At 52.9% G+C, this 26870-nt stretch overlaps 1 protein-coding gene across 7 annotated transcripts in view; it reads right to left on the bottom strand.

Annotated features, from left to right (window-relative positions):
• Window positions 1–354: 354 nt before the first annotated feature.
• Window positions 355–26870, bottom strand: part of CUX2 (cut like homeobox 2) — a 324656-nt gene continuing 298140 nt past the window's right edge. For 6 of the 7 annotated variants that reach the window (XM_027575570.2, XM_027575571.2, XM_027575565.2 and 3 more), the window contains 12 exons: window positions 25888–26079; window positions 25728–25786; window positions 25187–25235; window positions 24994–25114; window positions 23241–23921; window positions 22301–22402; window positions 17953–18740; window positions 17027–17186; window positions 10295–10564; window positions 8905–9093; window positions 7419–7692; window positions 355–3396 (listed from right to left, as the gene is read on the bottom strand). In XM_027575570.2, coding sequence (XP_027431371.1) covers window positions 2595–3396; window positions 7419–7692; window positions 8905–9093; window positions 10295–10564; window positions 17027–17186; window positions 17953–18740; window positions 22301–22402; window positions 23241–23921; window positions 24994–25114; window positions 25187–25235; window positions 25728–25786; window positions 25888–26079 — 3687 coding nt within the window. In that variant the 3' untranslated portion in view covers window positions 355–2594. The remainder of the gene's footprint in view (window positions 3397–7418; window positions 7693–8904; window positions 9094–10294; window positions 10565–17026; window positions 17187–17952; window positions 18741–22300; window positions 22403–23240; window positions 23922–24993; window positions 25115–25186; window positions 25236–25727; window positions 25787–25887; window positions 26080–26870) is intronic. The other variant, XM_027575566.2, reaches the window with a different exon arrangement.

The raw sequence follows: 26870 nt of genomic DNA, 5'->3' as shown, positions 1-26870 counted from the left end.
CTGGAGCCCACAGCACAATCTCCAAGAGAGATGTCCACAGGACCCAGGGAGGTGGCACAGGTGAGGACAGGCTCATCACAGCCAGTGTCCTCTCTAAAACGGGGGGAGCTGCTGTCACACTGGAACTTGGGTCCAGTGTGGCCAGATCTTATGGTTTTCAAGAAAAGCCAGTAATTAGGATTTTTAGGTGACACACCCCCATATTTTAGTGGTGGCAGACTAATTTAAAAGCCAGTTTTTTGTTGTTGTTGTTGTTGTTGTTTTACAAAACATCTTGTAAAACACCTCTGAGGGCCAGCTCGGACCCCCAGTTTGCATCCCCAGCTCTAGAACAAAGCAAGCAGGACACCCAGACATTATTATACAATTCTGTATTGAGCGACGCGTTTACAGAACGTGTTCTTTTTAAAATTTTAAACAAAGTTCATCAATCTCTCATAGAAACAGTTTTGTGGGTTTTTGTTTTGTTTTTACCATTATAGGACGCGAACCTGACAAAGTTGTTCATGGGTCTGCTAGCTTTAAGTACAACAGGATTTCCGTGTTCAAAAGACTATATGCTAAGTGCTTAATCAAATCCCGTCACACAAAGCCAGATTTAGTCCTCTAAGATCTGTAGTCTGCGGGTGAGCCTGGATTTCAATGTTGTGTGGGTTTCAACAGTAGAAAGTGGTGTGTTCCCTCACGGTTGTCTTAATTGCGACAGGGCGGTGGTGGCTAAAAGGAGATGTTTCGTTTGTTCCAGATTTGATTACTCTGAAAATTGGTCACTGTTTCCTATTGTCAAAATATAAAAATACCTTCATCTGGATAAAAATGTATACAGTGGAAAACTCTTCAATGCATAGCCTGGGTGTGTGGAAAAGGATGTTTTCCTGCAGGGTTTGTGTTGTTCTTCGTTGGTTGTGGAGACTGCAGCCTGGCCTGGGTGCATGAGAGTTGAGATTTCTGGAACAGCCCTCAGTTGTCCCCTTCTGGTCACTGGATTTTGCCGGCCTGGTTTCAAAATGCTTGCTGCATCCTTGAAAGCCCTCAGCTATCTCCCCCGGCACTAGACTGGCACCGATTAAGGCCACCTTTTCATCGTCATTCTGGATTCAGCTGGGGAGTCACCAATTCAGCCTTCCCACAGAGAGTTTGAGAAAGGAAAAGAAAGAAAAACAGAAGAGAGTCAAAAACCAGTATGGTGGCTGTTCCATCCAAACTGGGAACTCTCCCACCAGAAACCCTGACGATGAAGATGCTAAAGGAAGGGCTTCTCTGAGTTGGGGGGATTGAGTCTTTGCTCCCCAGAAGGTCGTGTGTTGGAAGGCAGGAGGGCAGACTGAGAGATACGGTGGTCATGCTGCAGTGCACTCAACCCTCTCGCTTTGTTCTGTGTGGGTTTGGGAGTTGCAGATGCCTTCCAGAAACAGCACTTGGGTCAGCTTGAGAGAGGAGATGGCAAGGTAAAGGGAGCTGGGGTCTCTAGTTGGAGGAATCTACTTTTTGGTGCTGGGTACTCGTGGGATGACCAACGCTGTTATTTTCTTAGAACACAGGGAGGGGAAGATGGCGGCTGCAGTCCTGCTCTGGAAAGCCAGTGGGGAGACTTCCTGTGCCGTGGCCATGATTCACGTGGGGGAACGGGGTCACTTTAGCTCAAGTGCTGCCCCCCAATCACCGGACCCCTCGCCTGGCTTTCCGAAGGATCCAGAAACACATCTTGTCTGCAGACGGACAGGCTGGGTGTCCAACCTCGGCGGCCCCCAGGTTTCTGATGAGCGGGACTGGAAGCAGTTTTGTACCACGTCACGTCTTGGGGAGGATGGCTGGCCGCAGCCCACACCTCTACAACATTGACAACGGCACGGGACGTTCTGTGTTATCAAGGTTGCAAAACAGACCACCAGAATGAAACACATCCTCAACGGCATCGAGGTTTTCATTTAGAGTCTTTTGGACTTTTTCTTTTCAGCACGGTTTCTGGAAGGGCAGTAGCAATGTGCTGTGTCTCACAGACAGATATGGGAAAAAAAAAAACCCGCAGTTCAAGGGTTATCTAAATTTTGGTCAGTCTTACAGTGTTTCGTGATGGCTTTGAACAATTGTCTTCTTTTAATCTCATCTAGTGGCAAAAACGACACAACTTCAGGGTATACTTCGCAACAGTTGTGACAGCATCCTGATTTTATAACTCTCTGTAATATCAAAACAGCATTGGCTGGGAATAAATTCCAAAGGATCCTTTATTAAAATATCTAAAAGAGGTCTATAAATATTTATTTTTCTAAAAGAGTTTGGAGTTTCCAGGTGAAAATGTGGTGCCACGTCGCTTCTGCCTCCCGCAGAGAGGCCGGGGTGGAGAAGAGGATGCTCCCGGGGTGGGGGGGGGGCGAGGGGTGCCCCAAAGAAGAGGCAGTGGCACTTGGCCCGCCTGCTCACTCACAACGTCATAGAACTAGGATTACAACAAAGAACGTAAACTGCATAACGCTGCTGTCCACATCTGGATGGCTGAGTTCCTTCCTTCCTTCCCCCACCCCGTCTGGGAGAGTGAGTGAGAGGGGGAGAGCTGGCCCCCTGGGATGCCCTTTGCCCTCGTGCCCCTGCCTTCAGAACTCCCACTCCAGGGCCTCCTCCCGATTGGCAGCCCTCTCCAGCCGGTAGATGATGCTGTTCAGGTTGGCCATTTTCTCGTGTCTCCGTTGCAGGTTGGGGTTCACCTTGGCGCTGGGGTGCAAAGCCCCAGCTGTGTCGGCGATGGGGCTGGCACTCGGCACTTTGGCAGGAGGGGCGCCGGGTGGGGACGGGGAGATGGGGGCTGAGGAGGAAGGGACGGGTGACACAGACATCATGAGGCCCGGCGAGGAGGCAGCCGAGGGTGAGTTCAGGGACACCTCCAGGCTACAGCGCGAGGACTCTGAGACCGACTTAAAACTTAGAGGGTCCGGGTGGAGCCGCTCCCCGCCCTCGTCCTCCTGGGGGGGCTGTAGTGAGGGGCAGTCCGGCGTGGTCCCGCCTGGAAGGAGGAGCCCCGGGGCCACTTTAGGGAGTCTGTCGTTACCCGGACGGTCAGGATGCGCCTCTTTGGGGGAACCTTGGCCTTTGTCTGGCTCCCCTGAGTCCTGGAGCTGGTTGCCCGCCTCTTCCTCTGCATCCTCCTCAGTCTGTTCCTGCTTAATCCTCACCTGGGCCTTGTCCTGGGTGGTTGGGGGTGTGATGCTCTCCTCAGAGCCTTCCCGAAGATCCAGTTCCTTCACGGTAGGCTTCTGGTCCTCAGCCTCAGAGTCGGGGCTCTGCGGGGTAGGGTCTGGGTGGGAGTGGCCTGGTGGTAGGATGCCAGGACCCCCACTGGGGTCAAGGTCTGGTTCGTCTTGGGTCCCCTCCACCAACATCTCCCGGCGCATCCGGGACCTGGGGCAGAGATGGTGGTGAGCGAGGGGCGGGACTCAATCCAGACAAGTGGCATTTTGACCCCACCCACTTTCCCAGGGGCCTCCTCACATGCAGTGTCTTAGTAAGTCCTGTCAACAACCTTACTAGTGGGTGCTATTATTAGCCTTACTTCACACAGGAGGAAACAAGCCTCACACAGCCACTAAGTAGTGGAGTTCAGGGCCTGACCTCGGGATTGCTGGATTCCAAAGTTCATGATCTAGACCTGCGCTGTCCAAAAGAGGAACCACTGGCCACACGTGGCTCTTGAGCACTTAAAATGTGGCTAGTCTGAATGGAGATGTGCTGTACGGGTTAAAATACACACTGGATTTTGAAGGCTTAATACAAAGAAAAGTAAAAGGTCTCATTGGTAAAGTTTTTATACTGATTACACACTGAAATGGTTACATTAGGCTAAATACACTGTTACAATTAATTTCACGTATTTCTGTTTTTTAATGTGGCTACTAGAGAATTTTAAATCACATGTGGCTTGCATTATGTTTCTTTTGGACAGCACCAGTCTAGAGCATTTCTTGAAGTCAAACCCAGATCTAGTTTGTGGCAACATCTCTCTGCTTCTTTCCTGTGGGGGCTCTAAGACATCAGCCCAGACAGGGAAACTGAGGTGCGAAGAGTGACTTGTACAGGTCACCACGGCACGTGGGCAGAGCAGAACCTGGCAAGCCCAGATTCCAGTCCAGAACCCATTCGCTCTCTCTTCACTTCAACTGCTCCCCTGCCATCAGAGGGCACCTCAGTCTTACACACGTTTTAAGCAGGACAGGTCAGGATTGGGACTAACCCCATTCATTATTTTCCTAACAGTAGAATGAAGTCCAGAGAAGTCAAATGACTCGCTCAAGGTCATAGAACAGAATGGCTTCCTCAGCTACCTGCTGTAGCCCTCTGCCCATATTGATAATGAAGTACAAGTTATTGATACAGAATACTAAAAATTGTAAGTTACACACATCACGTTAATGGCTGCTTATCATGTATCAGGCACCGGGCCAAGTGCTTTTTGCAGATTATTTCATTTATTTTTCATAATAACCTTATTAGGAAAAGGATATTAGTCTCATTCCTACAGATACAGGAAACAAGGCTCAGAGCAGCACAGGGGCTGCCATGACTACAGAGCAAGCAGTCGGGCTGGCGGCCCAGGGATCGGGCTACACTCCCTTGCCTCCCTGGCTCCCTGTCCAGTTTGGTGATGGGGCCCCATCCCAGAAGCCTGGGCCTACAAGGACTCTGAGCGGTCATCTGGTTCAGTCTCCAGTCCCTCTACAAAGGTGGCATTAGCCCACCATCCAGGGGACTCCACCTTCACCCTCAGTCTCCTCTAGAAGGGGGAAGAGCTCCTGCGAGCAGGGAGAGCCCAGTGGGTTCCACTGAGGTGAGAGTGGAGGGGGCGTTTAGGATGGCTCAGTGTCTGAAGTTCCATCATTAGACGATCTAAACTGTAGAACAAATATAAATATGAGGCTAATAGTCACTCACACCATAGTATAAATAGTCTCTCTTTTTAAACAATTTTTATTTATTTGACAGAGAGAGACACAGCGAGAGAGGGAACACAAGCAGGGGGAGGGGGAGAGGGAGAAGCAGGCTTCCCGCGGAGCAGGGAGCCCGACGCGGGGCTCGATCCCAGGACCCCGGGATCATGACCTGAGCCGAAGGCAGATGCTTAATGACTGAGCCACCCAGGCACCGCTAAAGATTATATTTATTTATCTGAGAGAGGGAGAGAGCGAGCACATGAGCAGGGGGAGAAGCAGAGGGAGAGGGAGACAATCTCCAGTAGACTCCACTCTGAGTGCAGAGCCTGACTCGGGGCTCCATCCCACAACCCTGAGATTATGACCTGAGCTGAAACCAAGAGCTGGAGACTTAACTGACTGAGCCACCCAGGCACCCCTCCCTGATAATTTATTCTCAAAACATCTTGTTGTTCACCTTTCCCAGAGTTCAGTGCAGTTTGTAATGATGTATTACTATGAATGCTCATGTAATAGTGACTGTCCCTGCTGGTCTGTAAGAGATAGTAAGGGCAAGGGCTTTGTCTTGTTCTCTTCAGTGCCTGGTGCAGAGCAGGTGCTCAATAAACATTTACGAAAGGAAATGATATGTTCTCCTGTAACTCTTTGAGACCAGTTTCTTATTTTTGGAGTGGAATTCTCTCGGCTCCTCGGTGCAAATTCTTAGTCATCCTTTAAAACCCAGCTTAAATGCCACCTCTTCTGTAGTCTTCCCTGGACAGAATTCCCTTTTCCCTCAGCCCCTTATTCCTCCCTTTACAGCAATTAGGTTGTAGTAAAATGATCTGGTTCACAATTTTAAGCTCTCTAAGGGCAGGGATGATGGCTTTTTTTTTTTTTTAAGATTTTATTTATTTGAGAGTGAGAGACAGTGAGAGCGAGAGAGATCACAGAGGGAGAGGGAGAAGCAGAGTCCCCGCTGAGCAGGGAGCCTGATGTGGGGCTCGATCCCAGGACCCTGGGATCGTGACCTGAGCTGAAGGCAGACGCTTAACTGACTGAGCCCCCCAGGCGCCCCAGGATGATGGCTTTGAAGCCCTGTATCTCCACATCCTGGGTCACTGTGCATACATTGTAACTATCTGTTGAATGAATACGTTGGATAAAAATGGAGTGCTCAGTTCCTACGGGGAACAAGAGGGGAGAGGACATCCCCATATTCCGCAGGAAGGGAAGGAGGATGTGAGGATTTAGGGACCTGTGTTGTTTGCTGTTTGGAAGGCCCTGAATCTGAGCGAGATCATAAGCAGCAATATTTAACAATATATTTATGCCTGACGTTTTTTCATTTGATCCTTGATTCAGCATTGTGGGTTAAGTATTAGATTCCTTATCTGCCTTATCTGTAAAATAGGGATGAGACCCAGAGAAGTACAGTAACTTGCCCAAGAACACACAGCCGAGGTGGGACTGAACTCAGGTCTTTGGGGTGCCCATGCCTGGGCAGTGGAGAGAGGAGATTTCAAATGTTCCACCTTTCCAGGTTCCTCCTTCCTCTTCTCCCTTGGGGAGTAAGAGACCTTCTCCCTGCCCCCTGGAACACGTGGACGGGCTCTCTCTGGCACCGCATGGACACCAGAGACCTTTCTTGCTCAGGAAGCTTGGCGGAGGGGGGTGGAGAGCAGCTCAGAGATGGTCCCTGGAATCCCATCAAGCCTTCTCCACAGGGCTCTCAGCTGAACTCAGCAAGCCCCTTGGCAGTCTCCTCGGGCACCGCTGCACCCCGTCAACGCTCCCAGCCAGCCCCGGCGCTGAACTCCCAGAAGCCCAGCCACTGTAAGTCGGTGACCCCCAAGACTAGGGACCGGTGAGTGGGAGGCAGCCGCAGACAAAGGGATCACCCACTCCTCCAGGCGGGGGGAGACTGAGGGGCTGCCAGAGGGGTTTCTTTTGGCCTCCGGAGTGGGAGAGGCCAATAGTCCCAAATCAGGGCTCCCACATGAGGCTCAATGGGTAGTTAGGGCTCCTCAGTCCTATGCCCCAAACACCATTCCCTGTCCCTTCAGAGAGGCAGACACAAATTAAGATAGGTGACAACAGTATCATCACCTACCCCATACCATGTGGCCAGTACGTTATGTAAATATGCTAGCCCACCGAATCAGGGCTCAACTCCAGGAAACAGATCCCACTGCCCACCAAATCAGGGCTCAACTCCAGGAAACAGATCCCACTACCCACCGAATCAGGGCTCAACTCCAGGAAACAGATCCCAGTACAGTTCCCATTTTATAGGTCAGGAGACTCCGAATCAGGGAGGTGAAGCGACGTGCTCAGGGGCTCACAGCTGGAAATGGTGGAGCTGGGATTTATGCCCAGGTTTGCCTAGACTCCGAATCTAAACACCTGGGCCATACCTCCCAGAGGCCAAGCTGGGCTCCCCCCTGGGCCTGGGATGGGGCAGGGGTCCGGCCGCACTCCGGCCACCCTCCCAGCAGGCACGGCCGGGCACCGTACCTGTAGTTGTGGAACCAGTTGATGACGGTGTTGGTCTTGAGGTTGAGCTGGAAGGAGAGGAGCTCGATGGTCTGCTGGGAGGGGTAGGGCTCCAGCTGGTAGGCCTTCTTCAGTGCCTCCTTCTCCTCGGGCGCCAGCACCACTCGGGGCTTCTTGATTTGCAGGAGGCTCAGGTCCTGGGGCTGCAGGCAGGGGCTGGGGCACTCTGAGCGGGTGGCTGGGGATTCGCTGTCTGAGCCAGTGCTGATGAGACCGTACCTGCGCTTGAGGTAGGCTGGGGCAGGCGGGGGAAGGAAGCACTGAGGGGGTGCAGACCAGAGGCCGGGTCATCCCCTAGTGGTGGCTGGAGCAGGGGTGGGGGCGGCTCTGGGCCGGTGCCTCACACTCTGGGGCCCACTGCCAGTTTCATCCTTTCCTCCCTCCTCTGCTCCTGCTTCCACATCCTTCCAAACCCTCCGCTGAGATGCTTGTCTGCCCACACCTGCCTCTGAAGTCTGGTCGTTAGCACCCAGGTGTTAAGTATGCAGAGAGCTTAGCTGGGTGCTCAGAGATAGGAAATGCTCAACACCAGGTGCTATGCTATGCTATGGTCTCTTGGTTGACAGAAGTGTCACTGAATTTCACTACAGTCTTGCGGGGCCAGGGCAGGACATTCATTTAAATGATCCCCATAATTGCATGATGCATCTCAACCCCAAATCACCAAAATGTGGGAAAAAGAAGCCCGCTTCAAGAATGGAGGATGTAATTTTATCCTCACAGCAATGCCCTGAGACTCTTCAGATGAAGGAGAATGAGGCACAAAGAGAGGGAGCGACTTGCCCAAGGTCACAGAGCCAGGAAGTGGCGGGCCAAGTTCTCAAGTGCAGAGTTGTCTGAGGCCAACAGAGAGTGGGCCCTCCACAGCCTGGCTTGGCCCTGGGCCCTCACCGGGAACTGCCTTGGTGCCCTGAGTGACAGCTTTTCAGTTCCTTGTACCTCCTCTCCCAACCTTGAGCTTTTTTAGACTCCCTTCATCACAGCATGAGAGTGGGTGGGCACACAGCAGGTGCTCAGTGCCGGCTCAGTGTTTCAGGGATATAATATTGGATGATGGAAGAATCCGCAATCTCCTCGCCCACCCCCAGGAGGGAGAATTCCTGTCTGCTGGGCCACTTTTGTGCTTTGTTTGTGTAGAGTCTGGGTTACAGGCAAAGGGGGATCAGAGAGAGAGCATTCTGGGGAATGTGCAGTTGGGGTTGACAAAAGACTTTGAAGCGGCTATGGGTGTATGGAAGGATGCTGAGAGAGTTGGGGTATAGGGGTTTTCATGGGAGAAACAGTAAATGGTTTAGTTGCTTTCAATTATGCGCTGGGGGATTGTTGTGTTTTGCAGCCCCACACCAGGTTGAGATGGGGCCTTGGGGCGCTGGCTTTCTTTGGGTTACAACTAGATATGGTTGCAATGGAAAAACCTGAAGCCACGCCCAGAATACCCAGTGCTCACCTTTCTTCTCCAGCTTCTTCATGTCCCTCAGCTTCTCCACATTCTGGGGGTCATTGAGCCACAGCTGCATGCGTACAAAGGGCTCCCGTCCCTTTAGGCTCAGCTTATGCCAAGGTTTGGGGCGGGACAGCAGGTCAGACACGGAGCCCTGTGTCAGCCCCAGGATGCTCTCCCCGAACAGCCGCTGCCCTAGGGACAGGGGAGGGCAACCTGTTACCCCAGGCTGGGCCGAGTGCGCCCAGGAGAGACAAGAAAAAGAGAACCCAGGATGTCTCCACTAACTCAGAGGGAAGCACCATACACATGCGGGAGGGAACCCACACCCAGGGGGAAACTAGAAGGGACTTTTCTGCAAAATAGGAGGTTGGGGGTAGGGGACCCAACAGCTACCAACAAAAATGCTTTCACAATTTAGATTTCCTTCACTCCTAGGAGATCCCGGAGCAGGTCTGAAAACTTTGTGTGTACAAATTAGTGTTACCTCGTTAGTAAGTAATTTGACATATTGTATCAAAATTTCAATGCGTATATTCTCTGATCCTGCAATTCCCTCCAGTCGTACTTGCTCAAAGGCACAAAGACACATGAAATGCATGAAACCAGTACCGTGGTTTCAGAGGCAGAAGGAAATTGGAAACAAACAAAATGCTCATCAAGTGGGTCAAAAATGTGGGGGGTCTGCAACACTTGGCAACAGGGAAGAAGACTGCAGGTGTTCTGATCATTCTAATGTGGAAGGGTGTCTAAAACAGGGTTCACTTTTAAAAAGCCAGTTATAGGGTAGTATGTATGCAAATTCATCTACATAGAAAAAAATAAAAGATCAGGTATACATATATTCTTGAATGTTTTTAGGAAGTATCAAAGATATATAAAAACTGGAGTATGATTGGGGGCTTAGGGGAATTTTACTTTTTAGCTTTTTTTTCTATACTGTTTGATATTTTAAAATAAGGAACATGTCTTATTTTTATAATAGAAATTACAGTGAAGAATTCGGGGTCTGTGTGCATCCCTCTGGGAGAGGGTCATGATCGGCAATGGAGACTCAGAGGCGTTTGTGATCCATAGAGTGAAAGAGAACAGGTTTCTCCTGTGTCCCCTGAGGACAAGGGGCCTGAGCCTGTGTCAGGATTGTGCTAGAGTCTCACTGTCGCTGTGGGCTGAGGATTTCAGGTCACATCAGACCTGCACTCACCCCCCGTTTGTCCTACTCTAGGGAACCAGGTCAGAGTCAGACGCTTCCCAGAGGGTCCTGGTTGCCTCTGGGCTGACCGGCCCCTGCAGGCTGGACCCTGGGCCCCAGGATCTCACTGTGGGCACTCTGCTCAAAGCAAGTAAGAGCCAAACAGGCTAGGAGGCAGCATCCCTGATTCCCGCCACCCTGTACCTAGGTTGTTGTCCGTGAGGACCTCTTTGACTCTCTTGGTGATGGAGTATGTGTCCAGCTCGGGGGACATGGCCACAATCTCCTGGATACCCCCTGTGGTCTGGCTGCCCGAGTACATCTTCCCCCCCAGCGAGGAGCTGGAGCGTCCCTCCGGCTGCTGGTTCTCCTTGCTGCCCTCCAGTGCAAGGATCAAGGGCTCTTGGGAGCTCCTCTCCGGCTCTGTGGGGCTAGGTGGTGGGGACGGTGAGGACCTTGGTTCCGTGGGACTGGCTGTGGGCACAGAGAGACAGAGAAGGCAGTCACTGCCATTTGGAACAGACACACATGGTTTGGGTGTTTGTTGGAGCCAAGTGTTGGCAACAGCCCATTTTGCAACCACCATAGTAGTATCTTAGGCAGGGACCATCCCGGATGCAAAAACTAGCAGACGAAAGTTTGATCAAGAGTAGCATATTTACATGGTCTCAAAGTATCTCCCTATAGGATACTTACTAATTACAAAGGGAAAAACAGTAACTCTACAGGATACAGCTACTTGGCAGACATCACCTTAACCAAAGGACCAAAGGTAACATCACCAGTGAAAGGACAAATCAACAATTGGTTCCTCCTGCTGCAATGTACTGAGGACACAGCTTCACTTCACTTCTGTGATATTCCTGCCCAAAGTGCAGGGCCTGAACCTAATCACGAGGAGGCAGCAGACAAAGCCGGATTGAGGCTGTCTATAGAATTACTGGCTTCCGGGCTTCAAAAATGTCAAAACTGGAAAAAAAGAGATGCAGAAGACTGTTCAAATTGGGAGACTAAAGAGACAGGACTACAAAATACAAGTATTCCTGACTCCGATCCTGGACAGGGAGAAACAAAATTTTATAAAGGATGGGGCGGGTGCCTGGCTGGCTCAGTCTGTGGAGTCTCTTGATCTTGGGGTTGTGAGTTCAAGCCCCACACTGGGCATAGAGTTTACTTTAAAAAACTATATAAAGGATATTATTGGGATAACCAAAGAAACCTGAATATAGATAGTGGGCTACATCAATGGTATTGTATCATTGTCAGGTTTCTCATTCTTGGGAAATGCTTGTTGAAGCATTTAGGGGTAAAGGGACATGATATGAACTAATATCTCCAGTGGTCAGGAGAGAAAGGCACAAACATGGCAAAATAAGCAACTGGTGAGTCTGTGTGTCGGGTACAGGGAGTCTGTTGTTCCATTGTTTCAACTCTTCAATTAATTAGAAATTACTTCAAAAATGAAAAGTCCCAAAAAGTAAGTTGGCAACCCTCTATAAACCCAACCACCAGAGATTAACTAAATAAAATATGGGGATTCCCTGAAGCATTGAAAAATAACATAATGAAAAGACGTCCACATAAGATGAGTCAGTTCTGGGGACGTAACATACAGTGTGGTGACTATGGTGAACAATTCGGCATTGTATACTTGACACTTGCCTATGAGAGCAGAACTTCACTATTCCCAACAGAACAACAAAATGGTAATTATGTGAGGTGAAGGATGTGTTAGCTAGTCTTATTGTGGTAAACATTTTGCAATATATATGCCTATGAAATCATCACGCTGGATACTTTAAACTTACACAATGTTACTATGTCAAATGTATCTCAATAAAGCTAAAAAAAAAAACCAGATGTCCACGGTACATTGACATCTTTAAAAAGTGAGTTTATAAGCCACGGTTTTCATTTGTCAAAGGCCATTTGGAAGACAAGTTGGGTGGGACAACCTTGCCAGACCCCCGGTCCCTGAATCTGTTAAATGGCTCCGCAGAGCACGTGGCACCATGCCTACAGCAGCCCCCCTCCCTGCGGTGCCGTCAAGAGGACTCCATGAGAGGATGCAGGTCACCTCCTGAGGAGTCAGTCTCCCACTGGGCTTTCGGGCATGAGCTGAGCCTCCTGACTATCCCAGGCCGAGGGGAGGTGCCTGAGGAGATGCCCCTAAAGGGGTGGGGACCATGGTGGAGGGTTGAGGAGTCCCAGTGCTGGTGCACCTGGTACCTTCCAGCAAATTAGAAACAGTTTCCTCTACTTCAAGACATTTGGCTGCTGCCTGCCGTAAATCCGTGAAGCATAAAAATGTATGATGGCTAGGAAGTGAAAAGAGCCCCACAACCATCCTGCAGTGGTTTGATTCCAGAAAGAATATCCTGAGCCCCTGCTCTGGATGGATTTTTCCTTCCCTGTGGAAAGCAAGTGGATTACTATGTTCCAGAACCTTAAATGGCTCCCCATTGACCCTTGCACATGAAATGTGTTCTCCTTGTCCTAGTGTTTTAAGGCTCTGGACTCTCTTGTAGGAAACCCCACCCCACAGACCTGGAGCTACTCTCCACAGCCCAATCATCCCCTCCCACCCAACCTCCTAGGCTCTTCTAAGCCCCTATGCTTTTGCCATCCTGAAGGCCTTCTCCCTAACCTTGAACTCCTATGCATCCTTCAAGACCCAGTCCCAAACGTCCCTTCCCTGAGGTGCACACCTTTAAGGTATAATAGCACTTTGACTACATTGTTACACTTCACTATAATTTCCTTCTTGTGCCAGATCTCACCCTTACCAGATGACAATGATGACAACGATGATGATGATGATAATTAATAAAACTTCCTTTTACCGGGTACTTATTACATGTCCAGAATAATGTTATGTGATCTCAATGACCTTTGTAACATCTCTAGGAGGTAGCTACCATGTCATCCCATTTTATAGAGGAGGAAACTGAGGCTCAGAGCTATTGGGCAATGTGTCCAAGGTCACACGGGGACTAGTAGCGGCAAGCTGAGGTCTGCTTATATCCGACACTGTCCTCTTCTCCACTAGAAGCCCCTGGCAGGCCGGGAACACACGTTAGTCGTGGGTGAGTTCTAGAGCCTGGGGAGGAAGGAGGAAGGAGGTGCTGGGCAGAAGTCTGTTGAGTGAATAAATTTTGGCCAGGACCTCTGTGTTCCCTTGCAAGGTGCAAAGTGAAGCCTCAAAGTTCTGAGCAGTGACACTGCAGCCCCGTGGAGCTGGCAGCCCACATCTGGCATCATAAAGACACATTGTTCCCCCCGCCCCCAAATCGGGCTCATTCGGGCGGCATCCGTGTGATGCTGGAGCTGACACGTCCCTTGTCGCTGTCACCAGCAGAGACACAGAGCTGGTGGGGAAGGGCCAGCCTGGGAAAGCAAGAGGCTGTATCGAGAGTCCATCCATCACTGGCATGGGAGAGGAGCTGGGCTCAGCTGGAGGAGAATCGAGAGTCTTCAAAGGCATCTGCCTCTTGGAACACTGCATCCCCTCCTAAAGGGCCAGATTTCCAACTAGAGAGGGAGCGGGATGAGGAGATGGAGGGAGACCCAGATGATGAGCCTGAAATCAGCCAGCCTCCAGGCAGAATGCCGGCCTTTTTTTTTTTTTTTTTTTAAAGATTTTTATTTATTCATTTGACAGAGAGAGACACAGCGAGAGAGGGAACACAAGCAGGGCGAGTGGGAGAGGGAGAAGCAGGCTTCCCGCCGAGCAGGGAGCCCAATGCGGGGCTCGATCCCAGGACCCTGGGACCATGACCTGAGCCGAAGGCAGACGCTTCACGACTGAGCCACCCAGGCGCCCCAGTGCCGGCCTTTTCTGACTACTCAGACTTCGAGTACCACTTCCGACAAAATTATCGAAAGATTCAGAAATCAACTCTATCAGGAGGAACCCACTAATTATAAAGGGCTGGGAGGTTGAACACAAACAGGTTGGCTGGGGCTTGAGCAAGGGCCTTGGAGACGGATGTTGGCAGGGCAGAGTGGGGACAGCAGGGTGACCACCTGGTCTGTTTGCCCAGGACTTTGCTGGTTGTAGGACAGAAAGTCCTGTGTCCTGGGCAAACAGGACAGTTGGTCGTGATGGAGAGAGACAGCGAGGGAGAGATGGAAGGAGAGAGATGAAGCGACAGGGGGACACAGGGTCGGGACAGGCACAGAGTGGGAGAGAGGAACAGGGAAAGAAGGAGATGGGGGGAGAGACTGGGACAAAGAGTGGAAAAAGGCAGCAAGAAAGACAAGGGAGGGGGGAGAAAGGACAACGACGGTGGGAGAGACTCAGTGCGGGAGTCAGAGACCACGTGGGGGGAGCTGGAGAATTCTGAGCAGCAAGCCTCAGACACAAGTGGCTGCAGGACCCACGCAGACCACTGTGCGCAGGGCCGAAGAGCCTGTTGCTTGACCAAGGCTCTGCTGGTGGGCAGCTGGGGCGGGGGGGGGGGCAGGGGGGCATGCTTCAGAAGGCTCCCCTGTCATCCGGCTCACCCCCAACTCCCCGGGCCATGGACAAAATGGGGGCTGGAACAGGTCCATACTCAACCCCCTGGCCAGACTATGTGGGACCTTGTGGGCAATGGAGCCCTCTCCTGCCTCTAGGTTGTGGACAGGTGGTGGCTCTGGGGGTCTTAGTTGGATCAGCCACCACCCCCCACCCCAAGCCAGCAGCCACTGCCCACATCTCTGCCTCCATGAATGTGGGCCCTGGCTTCCTGGTCTGCGGGTGTTGGCGGCAGGGGCAGGGACAAGGCGTCCACCGGACCTCACTCCCTTCCTAATCTGGGAAGGATCCTCCCTCCTAGCTTTTGCTCGTGCTGTTCTTCCACCAGGAACGCCATTCTTGACTGTCTTAGCATAACCCTATCCTTACACTACAAAGACATTTTTAAAAGCCAAAACAATTCGACCTTGGGGAAATGCAAATCAGAACTACAATGAGATGCCAACTCACACCCACGGGGATGGCTTCAAACACAGAGAATAGCAGGTGTTGGTGAGAATGTAAAGAAATAGGACCCCCTCCCCTGACATTGCTGCCCAGGCTGTAAAAGGGTGCAATCACTATGGAAAACAGTTTGGAAGCTCCTCAGTAAGTTATAGAATTATCATCCGGCCCAGCAATTCCACTCTGAGGTATATAATCCGAAGGCATCAAAAACAGGTGTTCAAAAACATGTGCGTGAATGTTCACAGCAGCATCATTCACAATCGCCAAAAGGCGGTCTATCTGCACATGGAAATATTATTTGGCCATAGACAGGAATGAAGTACTGAGACAGACTACAACATGGATGAGCCTTGAAAACATGATGCTCAGTGAAAGAAGCCAGACACAAAAGGCCACATAATGTATGAATGTCCAGAAGAGGCAAATCCACACAGGCAGGAAGCAGATTGGTGGTGGCAGGGTCTGGGGGAGGGGTGAGTGGGCATGACTAATGCTCACAGGGTTCCTTTTGGGGTGATAAGAATGTCCTGGGGTGAGAGAGAGCGGGGGGGGGGGGGGGCGGGGGGGTTGCACAAAGTTTTGGATGTACTAAATGCTACTGAATCGTACACTTTAAAAATGGTTCAAATGGTAAATGATGTGAGTTTTACAACAATAAACAGATTAATTACAATACAACACAACACAAGAATGGGAACTCTTTCACAGCTATGGGCTCTGGGGTAAGCACTCCTAGGGACCCTAATGGCTAAAAGCCCTGCATTCTAATCCTGGTTCTGCTACTAACTGGCTGATGACCTTGGGCACATCACTGTGCTACTCAGACCCTCCATTTCTTCTTCTGTAAGATGGGAATGACAAATAGTCCCTCTGGTCAAGACTGATGTGAGGATTAAGGAGGAAGATACTGCAAATGCTCAGCCTTGTGTGTGACAAATGGCAACTGTCATTAGAAAGGCTGCATTAGTCCTTACACCTGCCTGATGGAGCAGGGTTTTTCAATTAAAATTTTTGATTATAAAATATTTCAAAGTATAGAAATATACTGAAAAGAAAACGTAAATCTTCCTTCCCTTCCCTGGGTCCATGCCCTTAATAGATGTTAATGCTCCCTTATTTGCTTCAAATCTCCCTGTTTGTTTTAAAGACAAAAAGCAACAGAGCCAGCCAGAGCCCTCCCCTCCCCCATGGAACCCCTCTTCCCGGGCTGGTGAGTGGTGGCTCTTTTTGACTTTTTTTTTTTTTTAAGTAAGCTCTATGCCCCACATGGGGCTTGAACTCACAACCCTGAGATCAAGAGTCACATGCTCTACCGATTGAGCCAGCCAGGCGCCCCTCTTTTTGACATTTTAATGCACAGGCTTGTAGCCAATGCTGCAACAATGTGCTGTCTTGTCTTGTGGCCATGAACTTCTAAAATAAACACCATCACCTGGGATGCTTTTGTTGCCTGACATTATGTTTCTGGTAGTATTCTTGTTGATACCTGCACCTTACCCGGACTCCGACTGACCTGCCCACTGGTCGTTGTGGGGGAGGGAGCGTGGGCTTCCTAGAGTCCCTCCCCGGATTCTGTCCTTCCATCTCTGCTCTGTGACTTTGGGTAACTCTCTGAGCCCGAGTTTCCTCACCCAGGCAACGTTCAGACCCCACCCTGCCTGTGCATCACTGATGGATGGATAACAGCCCAAATCTCTGTGCTAAGGCTTCTGAGGCTGCGTTGTTGCATCACTGGGAAAGAGAGATTCAGTCAGCGATTCTGGTCAGGGGATGGGGGGTTGCGGCTTCGGCTCCGCAAGCAAAGTATTTTCTCCACTTGCTCTAGGAACCCTGGCGCCACCTAGAGTCTAAAACCACCAACAGAGGGCATTCTGGTTGAAGGATGAAAGGTGGAGCAGGGAAATGGCAGCTGGGAATGGCAGTTCTGGGGGGCTGGCAGCATCCTACGAGAGGGCCCCGACCACACTCACCCTGGGAGGCGCTGGGCTGCTGGCTGATGGCCTGGCCGAGCTGGTCCGAGAGCCACAGCTGCATGCGGATGAAGGGCTCTCGCCCCTTCTGCGTCAGCTTGCTCCAGGGCTTTGGCCGGGACAGCATGTCGCTCACACTGCCCTGGGACAGGCCCAGCACCTGGGGATGGGCGGAGCAGGAAGGGTAGGGAGGTAGGCTCCTGGGCCATTCCCTGGCCTCCTCTCCCTCCCACTCCGTGAGATCCATAGGGACCACTGTTCACTCGGATTCTCTGGGAGACCAGGGCTGCCTTGATTTGTTCATTTCCCAGGTGCCTGCTGTGTGCCTGGGCCATGCCCCCCATCAGCAGTACCCTTCCAGATTTCCCTACGTGTAAGAATCCTTCCTGACTTTAAGAGCCCTCAAATGCCCCCTCCTCCAGGAAGTCTTCCAGTGTCTTCCACTTAAGTCACTCCTATCTCTCAGCTCACCTGACCCTTTGCCTGTTCCTCTGCTATGGGCAGAGGTGCTGTTAAAAACTACTTAACCACTGGTACTGCAGGGCACCCCTGGCTGGGCTGAGCCTTAACCCTTTAGTGGGTGGACCATTGAGAGGGATGGAGGGTTCTGGAGGAGAGGAGGTAAGTAGCTATTCCTAAGCAGACAGAAGCATTTCACTGCTCGAACAACCATAGGACTGAATGTCAGCCCTGCCTATGGTGCCCTTCCCCCAGGACCCAGGGACAGGTGGATGCAGGAAAAAGGGTTTGGGGTCATGCAGACCTGGGTTTGAATCCTGCTTTTGCCTTGTTCCTGTTCATACACATAACCTCTCTTTCCAGACCATAAACGCTGGGGGCTGGGTCCTCAGGTGGTCCTCCCTCCCCAGGTCCCATGGGCCCCACGGCCCCCTGAGCTTCTTGGGGGTGGGCCCCACTATCTTCACCTTCTCCCCAAAGATCCTCTGGCAGATTCCATTCTTGGCTAGCTTCTCCTTGACCTGGCGTGTCAGCTCCAGGGTGTCCACCTCCCGGTACATGTAAAGCTCGTACTGCTCGGGGGTCAGGGGCGGCACGGTGGGCTTCAGTGTGCGGGGCACATACGCAGGGTAGTAGGCCAGCCGCCCACCGCTGCCGGCCTCCGGGACGCCCCCTTCAGACTTCAGCTCGCCCAGCCTGGGGGCCTCGTCCTCGGCCCCTGCCGCCTCGTCCTCAGGGGCTGAGGGGGCCTCATCCCCGCGGGGCCAGGCCCTCCCGTTGGGCTGTCCAGAGTAGCTGGAGGAGGAGGAGGAGAGGGAGGGCGAGACAGAGGCATAGGGGCGGCTGAGCAGGCCGCGGTCCGAGGCCCAGTGGTGGTCAAAGTAGCCGGCGTCTCCGATCTCCGACTTGACCTTCCGGATGATGCTCTGCACGAAGGCTGCGGGGGACAGGACCGTGAGGGACGTCTGTGTGGCGCTGCTGCTGGTCCCCCCGCCACTGCCGCCACTGCTGTCCTCCTGCTTGACGTAGGTCGGGGCCCCGGTCTGGCTCACGGCAGCCAGCGACGGCCGCTCTGGGGGCGAGGGAGGCACCGAGCGGCCCCGGGGGCCTGCCTCCATCTCCAGCAGCGCCTGCTGTTGCGCCTGCATCTCGCGGCGTGCTTGCTCCAGAATGTTCTTGATGGCATCTTCTGAGGTGCTGGCAGGGGCTGTGCCATTGGTGATGCTGAGTGGGGCTGTCGCGTTCTTGGACTCACCTATCGGGAGGATGAAAGGGTGGCCAGAGGCCCAGGGTCAGGGCATGGTTTGAAGGGCAAAGATGTTCCCAGCATCAGTATAAGCATGCTTTGGAGATACTGTGAAGATACTGCAATAAAGCCAGCCAGGTAAATGAATTTAGTATCTCCGCCAAAGGCAACCACATGGAATATCGTCATGTATTGCTTCTGGTCTGCTTTCTAACCGCATGCATGGGGTGATCATCCTTGATGTGGGAGGGTAACCTGGTTCGTCCTCCCTTAGTATCAACATGAGTATTTTTTCCTCATGATTAAAAGTTCTATCTTTGGTGACTACCTATGCCACTTGAAGGGATATTCTCTGCTTTATTTACCTGATTCCCCCACTGCTGGACACTTAGGTTGTTTCTAGTTTGTCACTGTTGTGAACAACGATAAAGGATATAAACCTTTGTCCCCATCCTGGATATTTCCTTCAATTCTGAGACTAGAACTCTCGAGTTAGCAGTCAGCCATATTCATTTCCTCCCTGGGGGACTGCTAGTTGCTTTCTGCGCGGCATTCACTCTTATCAGTGGCATGGGGTTAAGAACCCAGGCGTTTTTTTCTCTTGCTACCTCTTCACAGACCCTGAATGGAAAGCTCCCTGGCTGGTCCACTCTGCTATGACGTTGCCTTTTGTCTTATTATTACTATGTTTTTTAGAGACAGAGAGTGTGCATGGGGGGGGGGAGGGGCAGAGGGAGAGAGAATCTTAAGCAGGCTCCACGCCCAGCATGGAGTCTGACTCGGGGCTCAATCTCACTACCCTGAGATCATGACCTGAGCCTGAAATTAAGAGTTGGATGCTTTATTAACTGAGCCACCCAGGTGCCCCTGATGTTGTCTTTTTAATTTCTCTGCTATCTTGTTTCTGACATGCCCCCCCGGGGCTGTGGGAGTGCACTGTATAGGGAGTCAGGAGACCTGGGTTCTCCCTCAGTCTCTGTGTAACTGTGAGCATGTCTCCCCCTCTCTGTTCTCAGCTGTCCCGTTTATTTAGTGGGAGAGTTTGATTAATCTGTTTCTCAGGGTTCTTTACACTCCAATATTGTGTCTCGTCCACAGCTGTACCTCGTGTCCAGCATGCAGTAGACACTTAACCAATGTTTACTGAACGATTGCCTCTCTTGCCACAGGAGCTCAAGAAGAAAGAAATTATACTGTACACAGTAGGGCCTCAGTGGATTATCTGGGTGGGGCAGTGTAGGCTCCTAGCAGGGTGAGCCTCCTCTGCCCCTCACCAGGGACCAGGCAGGAGGGAGGGCCCTTGGGAAACACTTGGCTCCCCGCCACAAAATCAGACGCTGGGGAATCAGGACACTTTTGCTCTGAGTTGCCACCAGGGGGCAGCAGACACCACAAAGTGGGAATGTGGAGGCCAGCATCAGCTTCAACGTGAGCAACAGTCTACATGGTGTGGCGATGCACCGTGCTGGGTGCAGGGATGCAACTCCATCCCTGGCTGCAAAAAGTCCTCAGACTGGTAGGAGGGACAGACATAGCAGAGGTATTTGTAACATGAACAAATGTAACAGAGACAAAACCAATGATGTTAACTCTAATGACAGCTAAATTTTCAGGTGCATCTTCTACATGCCAGGCCCCCAGGCTGAGTGCTCGTCAGGACTGATTTCATTTGATCTTCATACAACCTTAAGAAAGAAGTACTAATATTGTGCCTATTTTAAATATGAGAAAATGGAGGCACAGAGAGGCTAAGAAGCTTGCCCAAGGTCACACAGCTAATAAACAGCAGAGACAAAATTTGCAGCCAGGCCACTCTGGCTCCATTGCATCAAGCAATGTAGGTGATTACGGGGAATCCAAGGAGGGTGGGTATCCAATCCATGTGGATGGGGGTGGGGGGTTTTCTAGACGAGGTGACTTCTGAGTTGAATTGTTGAGAATGAGCAGGAGTTGGCCAGGGGTGAGGATGGCATTAGGGACACACGGAACAGCATGAGAATGGACATGGCTATAAGCAGTTCATTCGAGAGGTATAGGGAGTCGGGAGAAGTCAAGACCATAGGGCCTGGGGCCTTGTTGAGGAGTTGGCATTTTTATCTTGAGGGCAATGGGGAGCTGTGGAAGGATTCTGAGTAGTGACATGCCCATGTGTATGCTCTAGAAAGAGCCCTCTGGCCTCTGGGTGGAGAATGGGCTGCAGTGGGACCTAGAATATCATTGGTAATACCAGTGAAGAGGCTAATGCAACGGTCCCAGCAAGTGATGATGGTGGCAGTCAAGGATGGCCTCTCACCCCACCTGGCACCATCTGTGACAGGTTCCCAGCCTTGAGCTGGTGGGTTTGGGGAGTGAGTGAGGGGTAGGGGAAGACAGTGAGTTCCATCTCAGACATGCTGAGTCTGAGATGCCAGTGGGGCCTTTGGTGGACATGTCCAGCCAGCAGTTGGCTTAGGGCTCTGGAACTCGAGAGAGAGGTGTGGCCTGGAGAGGGGGTAGTTTGGGTGTTGTTGGAACTTTCAGGAATGGACTAACTCATCTAGGAAGGATAGGAAAGTCAGAGGGCCTGGGGGTGCCCCCTGGGGGAACCCTGTGTTTCAGGGGCTGATGGAGAAAGTACACTCTGGTTGGCTAAATAACGGTCTCCCAATGGTATCCACTTCCCTGGGCCCAGACTATGTTACTTCACATGGCAAAGGGGATTCTGCAGATGTGATCAAGTTAAGGATTTTCAGATGGAAGATGATCCTGGGTCACGTGGGTGGGCCCCGCATCATCACAAGGGTGCTTATGAGAGGGAAACAGGAGAATCAGAGGCAGAGAGGAAGCTGCTATGATGCTGGCCATGAGGCTGCAGGAGGAGCCATGAAGCAAGGAATGTGGGAGCCACTAGAAGCTGGAAAAGGTAAGGAAATGGATTCTCCTCTGGAGTCTCCAGAAGGAATGCAGCCCTGCTGACACCTTGCCTCTATCCCAGGGAGCTGACTGTGGACCTGTGACTTCTGGAGCTGTAAGACCATCAGTTTGTGTTGTTTTTAGCCATTGAGTTTGGGGCTGAACAGCAGCACTATGAGGCTAACGCAGGGACCCCTGGAAAGTGCAGAAGGTATAGACGGGGAGGCAGGAGGAAGCCAGAACAGGGTCTCCTTGGGAACTAGGAGGTGGAGGTGCAGGAAGGAGGGGAGGTCTCGGCCTCTGTGCTTGGCAGAGTTTCTGTGCGATTACGGAGCACTGTGTCTCCTCAAAGTTGAAGACACCCGGACAATCCAGACCAGGGCGGCGGCAGTGGCTGGGCTGTCCCATATGGCGGCCACTCGTCACTGTGCAAAAAACTGAAGCTGTAATTTTATTTAACTTGAAGTAAATTGAGTGGATATAGTCACGCATGGCTAGTGGCTCCCATACTAACAGGGACCTGGCTTTCCAGGCCTCACTTGGCTGCAGGTTGGTTGGCAAAGAGGTTCTGACCTGCTCGGAATCCCGCTGTGGTAGACGAAGGCAGATGAGGGCACACCTCCTGCTCAGGGCAGGTCCTGGAGGCCTCAGGCCTCCCCTACGGCAGTGGCACTCACCCCCCTTCTGGGACTCGATCTCCTTCTTGGCCTGTTCCAGGATGCTCTTGATGGCGTCGTCCGAGCCTGTCTCTGGTGTGCGGATCCTTGGGGTGATACTGCCTGGGGGAGGCAAGGGGGCATCTGTCGTGGGGACCTGCATGCTGGGGGTCAGTCCCTGGAGCTGGGCAGGGTGAAGGGTGGGTCCCCCCCTCCCTCAGGGGCTCCAGGGCCAGGGCTGGGAGAGGGAGGGCCAGACCTTGAGTGTGTGTGGCAAGACCACCACTTAGCCAGTCTGTGTGATAAACTGGATCTACAAATGATCCTGGCTTGAATTAATAATAATTAATAATAATACAATGATAACAACAATGGCCACCACCACAGCTAATAGTTCTCAAGCAATTACTATGTTCCAGGGGCCCTGCTGACAGATTTATACTCATTTAGCCCTCAGAGGAGGCTGACAGATGGGGATGGATAGGGAAACCGAGGCACAGAAGCTAAAGTCAGTCGCCCCACGTCACCCAGTGCGTCAGTGGCAGAGCCGGAACTCAAGCTCAGGTGTGTCTGTAAGGTCAAAGCTTGGGCCATTCACATGGGCTACCCTAAAAGTCAAGTCTGGCAAGTTGGCAGGAACGCAGGCCATTTCATGGATGGGCAAACTGAGGCTTGGAGGTCCTCGGGAAGTACCTACTTGCCAGGGCAGCCCCTGGGCTCAGCCTTCTCCCACAGTGATCAGCCTGAGCTGTCCCATTAGGGCCAGGTGGGGAGCAAGGGGTAGCCACAGGCCCCAGGAAGAAGGGAATGAGGATATATTTCCTTGTTTTACAGAAGGGGAACCTGAGGCACAGAGAGGCAAAGTCATTTGCCCCAGGTGACACAGCTGGGAGGTGGCAGAGTTTGGCTCTGCACCCAGAGCCTGTGCCCTCAGCCCCTGCGCCTTGGGATGGGCCCTCACCTCGCTGCCGCACCTGGATGGTCCTCAGGGCCAACACGTTCTGCTCGTCCGACAGGAACTGCTTCATCTTGATGAAGGGCTCCTTGCCCTTCACCGTGAGCTTGCGCCAGGGCTTGGGCCGGGCCAGGATCTCGCTGACCGAGCCCTGTGACAGCCCCAGCACATAGTGGCCAAACACCCGCTGCCCGATGTTGTGTTTGAGCAGCTGCTCCTTCACCTGGAATGCAATCTCTGCCGTGTCCAGGTGCTCCTCCTCGGTTCCGGTTCCGGCCCCTGCCCCAGCTGCGCTGCCCCCACCCCCGTCCACAGGCTCAGGGGCCCCAGGCGGCTCAGGGCCAGGAGCGGGGGTAGCAGGGGCCGCGGGGGGCTTGGCACCGTAGAAGGCCGGGGGGAACACCAGCAGGCCGCCTGCCTCCCCCTTGAAGGTGGCCGGGGGCATCATGTGCTTGGACAGCAGTGCGTCCCCTGCCAGTCTGTCCCCAGAAGCCAAGCTGGGGAAGGGGGACAGTGAGAAAGTCCTTGGGCCATCGGGGCCCAGGCCAGGACCCAGCAGGGGCTGCGCAGGGCTGGGGGACAGGGGATCTTCAGGCCCTGGTGGGGGGGGGGGCTGCAGGGGAGATGGGTAGGAGTGCTCCGTGCCCAGAGGGTCTTTGATGGAATCGTCCTCCGAAGGGTCCTCCTCTATAATGTCAGAGAGACAGATGCAGGGAGAGAGGAGAGACAGAAGCAGACAGTGGTGGGGAGAGAGAGAGACAGGGGCAGAAGTATCGAGAGCGACAGAGAGAGTGAGAGAGACACCAGCGAAACAGGGACAGGGAAACAGAGAGGCAGAGAGAAACGAGAAACCAGAGGGGACACGGATGGAGGCAGAGACAGAATGAAGGGCAGAAAGAGACAGAAAGTGGGAGGCAGAGAGACACATACATGAGAGAGCAATTCAGCGAGAAACGGTCGGGGGGCAGAAGTGCTAAGAGCTCCCCTTCTGATCCTCAAATCCCCATCTGTGCAGGCCTGACCCACACGCCAGTGCTGGGGAGCCCTCCCTCCGACATTAGACCATGCACTGAGCACCCATTACGTGCCAGCACCTGGCCCCAGGATGGGGCATCCGGACCAGTGCCCACCGCGGCAGGGTGCCCACTCCTGGCCCCCGCCCACCTTGCAGCCCTCCTCTTCCTATGCGTCCTACGTGTTTGCATTCCCCACGTGAACAGCACCCATGGAATGGATCCGTTGTTGTCCCCACTTTACAGATGAGGAAACAGAGGCAGCACAGAGTCTTGGCCGGGGCCACACAGCTATAAGGTTATGGAGCCACTGTGTGGGGAGAAGGGCTGAGCAGCTGAGAAGGCGATTTGGGGAGAGAGCAACGTCTGTGGGTCATTACCAGCAGTCCTGCTGCGGGGGTACAATGTGAACGCCCTCCGTGTGCCCTGTGACCTCTTCCCGCTGCTCATCAGGGCTCGCTCGGGGTTGAGTGGAGCCTTTGGGGGGCAGCCTTGGGAGGGCCCGAGTGAGCTGCGTGGGGTAGGTGTGTGTGGACACTGTGGGGGGCACTGCCAGCTGGCTTCGCCACGGACAGCCCCCAGCTAGCGCCACCACACAGCAACTGCTCATTCAATGTGCACCCCTTTTCTCCATCCGTCTCCTGCCCACATGGGAGGCGGTGGTGTGGGGGCGCGGAGAAGGCCAGAGGCCCACGGGCAGCCCCTGTCACAGCCCCTTGGCCCCAAGAGCATTCCGTCTCCCCTACCAGGGCTGGCCAGAAGACTGGGCTTTTCCAGAAGGAATTTCTGCGTGGGGAAGAAGGCCTCCTTTGCCATAAGCAATGAGTCTTCGGGCTTGGCCATGCCCTGGGGAGACAAGAAGCCAGGCTGAGAGGGCACAGTTGGCAGAAGGCTCTCAAGGGCAGCCTGCACGGCGGGGACAGAGGCGGGAACACTCACCTGGGGGAGGTTGCAGGTGCTGGAGGCCAGCTTCATGGCTTTCAGGATGCTGCCAGAGAAAGTGGAGAGAGTCCGAGGCCAGCCAAGCTCCCGGGGCTTGGGGAGAGGTCTTGAGAGGTACTTCCTCTAGCTCATCTTCCCTGATTGAGAACTGCCCCACCCCGTGGACCTTACATAACACTGGACCCAGGACAACAACAGGCCTTAAGTAGCAGACTGTGAACTGCTTCCAATGATACCTGAAGGGGTGCTGCATTAACAAACTCCCACACTGGCCGGCCTGAGGTAATCTGATGCAAGCACCACCCCCCGCCAGTTCCCGCACAGACCACGAGCTACCTTGCAAGTTCTCGGATAGGTGGCTCTGGAGGGCAAAGAACCAAGTGTGGTTAAGTTCTGAGACCCAGGCTGCCATGGAGGACAGACAAGGGTATCACCAAATGGGGTGTGGTGGGAGGGAAGAAGATCATGAACTTTGTCCAGGGCCCCTCCCCACCAATGAAGAGGGCTGGGCGTGGTGGAGCCCCACTCCGCACCGTACCTCAGCTCCGTTTTAATTTCTTCATAGTCAGACTGCGCCTGGAGCTTCTCTTCCAGCTTCTAGAGGAGGAAACAAAGATGGTTTCAGGCTGGCCCACGTCCTTCTGCCTGGGGACACCTCGCCCGTCTCCTCTCTATACAGCTCCTCTCCCAAGACCTACTTCTATGGCCTCGGACTTAGCCGTGAGCTGCCGCTCCAGGTCCGCGATCTGGTTGGCCGAGGTCTCCTCCAGCTCCTGCAGAGAGTTCTGGAGGTGCTGCACATCCTTCAGCAGCCGCAGGATCTCCCGATCCTTGGAGGCCAGTGCGGCTTCAAGCCGGGGGCCTGAGCACAACGCGAAGTTCACCTTATCCTGAGGACAAAGTGGAGCTTTGAGGGGCTAAGAGGTGTGGGGCAGGCAGCTGGAGGGCTGGCTTCCCCACCCCTGAATCCCAGACAAAATGGGAAATCCATCCGTGGTACGTGTCGCCCCGCCCAGGTGCTGTGCTCCCCAGAGTGATTCAGCCCCTCCTCACAGGCTCTGGTTTTCCTCCTATCTCTGAGCCTTTGCTCAGGCCACTCCTACCAGCCTAGATACCTTCCCTCTAGTATTCAAACTGGTGGGGAGTGGGCAGGGAAGGTTTTCTGGAGGAAGATGTGTCTAAACTGTGATGAAGTTCAAGAACAAGTTAGTGATTTGGAAAATTGCTTGGCAGCGTCCACTAAGGGTGGACATGTGCACTTCTGCTTGGTACATATGTGGGGGGAAAGCAGGTACCGCGCACAAGACACACATGCGAACACCAAGACTAACATTCGTAGCAGCCCTCTCTGTAACAGCCCCAAGCTGGAAACCCTCCACGGGCTTCCAAATGCCCTCCAACGAGAGAATGGATGAGCAGGTCGTGGCACATCCATACAATGGAACATGCTACAGCACTGAAAATGGATAATCCACAACTACTAACACAGCATGGACTACGCTCTCAAATAGAATATGAAATAAGGGGCGCCTGGGTGGCTCAGTCGTTAAGCATTTGCCTTCAGCTCAGGTCATGATCCCAGGGTCCTGGGATTGAGCCCCGCATCGGGCTCCTTGCTCAGTGGGAAGGCTGCTTCTCCCTCTCCCACTCCCCCTGCTTGTGTTCCTGCTCTTGCTGTCTC

The sequence above is a fragment of the Zalophus californianus genome, chromosome 14, assembly GCF_009762305.2.
Source record: "Zalophus californianus isolate mZalCal1 chromosome 14, mZalCal1.pri.v2, whole genome shotgun sequence".
Lineage (NCBI taxonomy): Eukaryota > Metazoa > Chordata > Mammalia > Carnivora > Otariidae > Zalophus > Zalophus californianus.
Note: the sequence above shows the minus strand (reverse complement) of the source record. Positions and strands in the feature narration are given on the sequence as shown.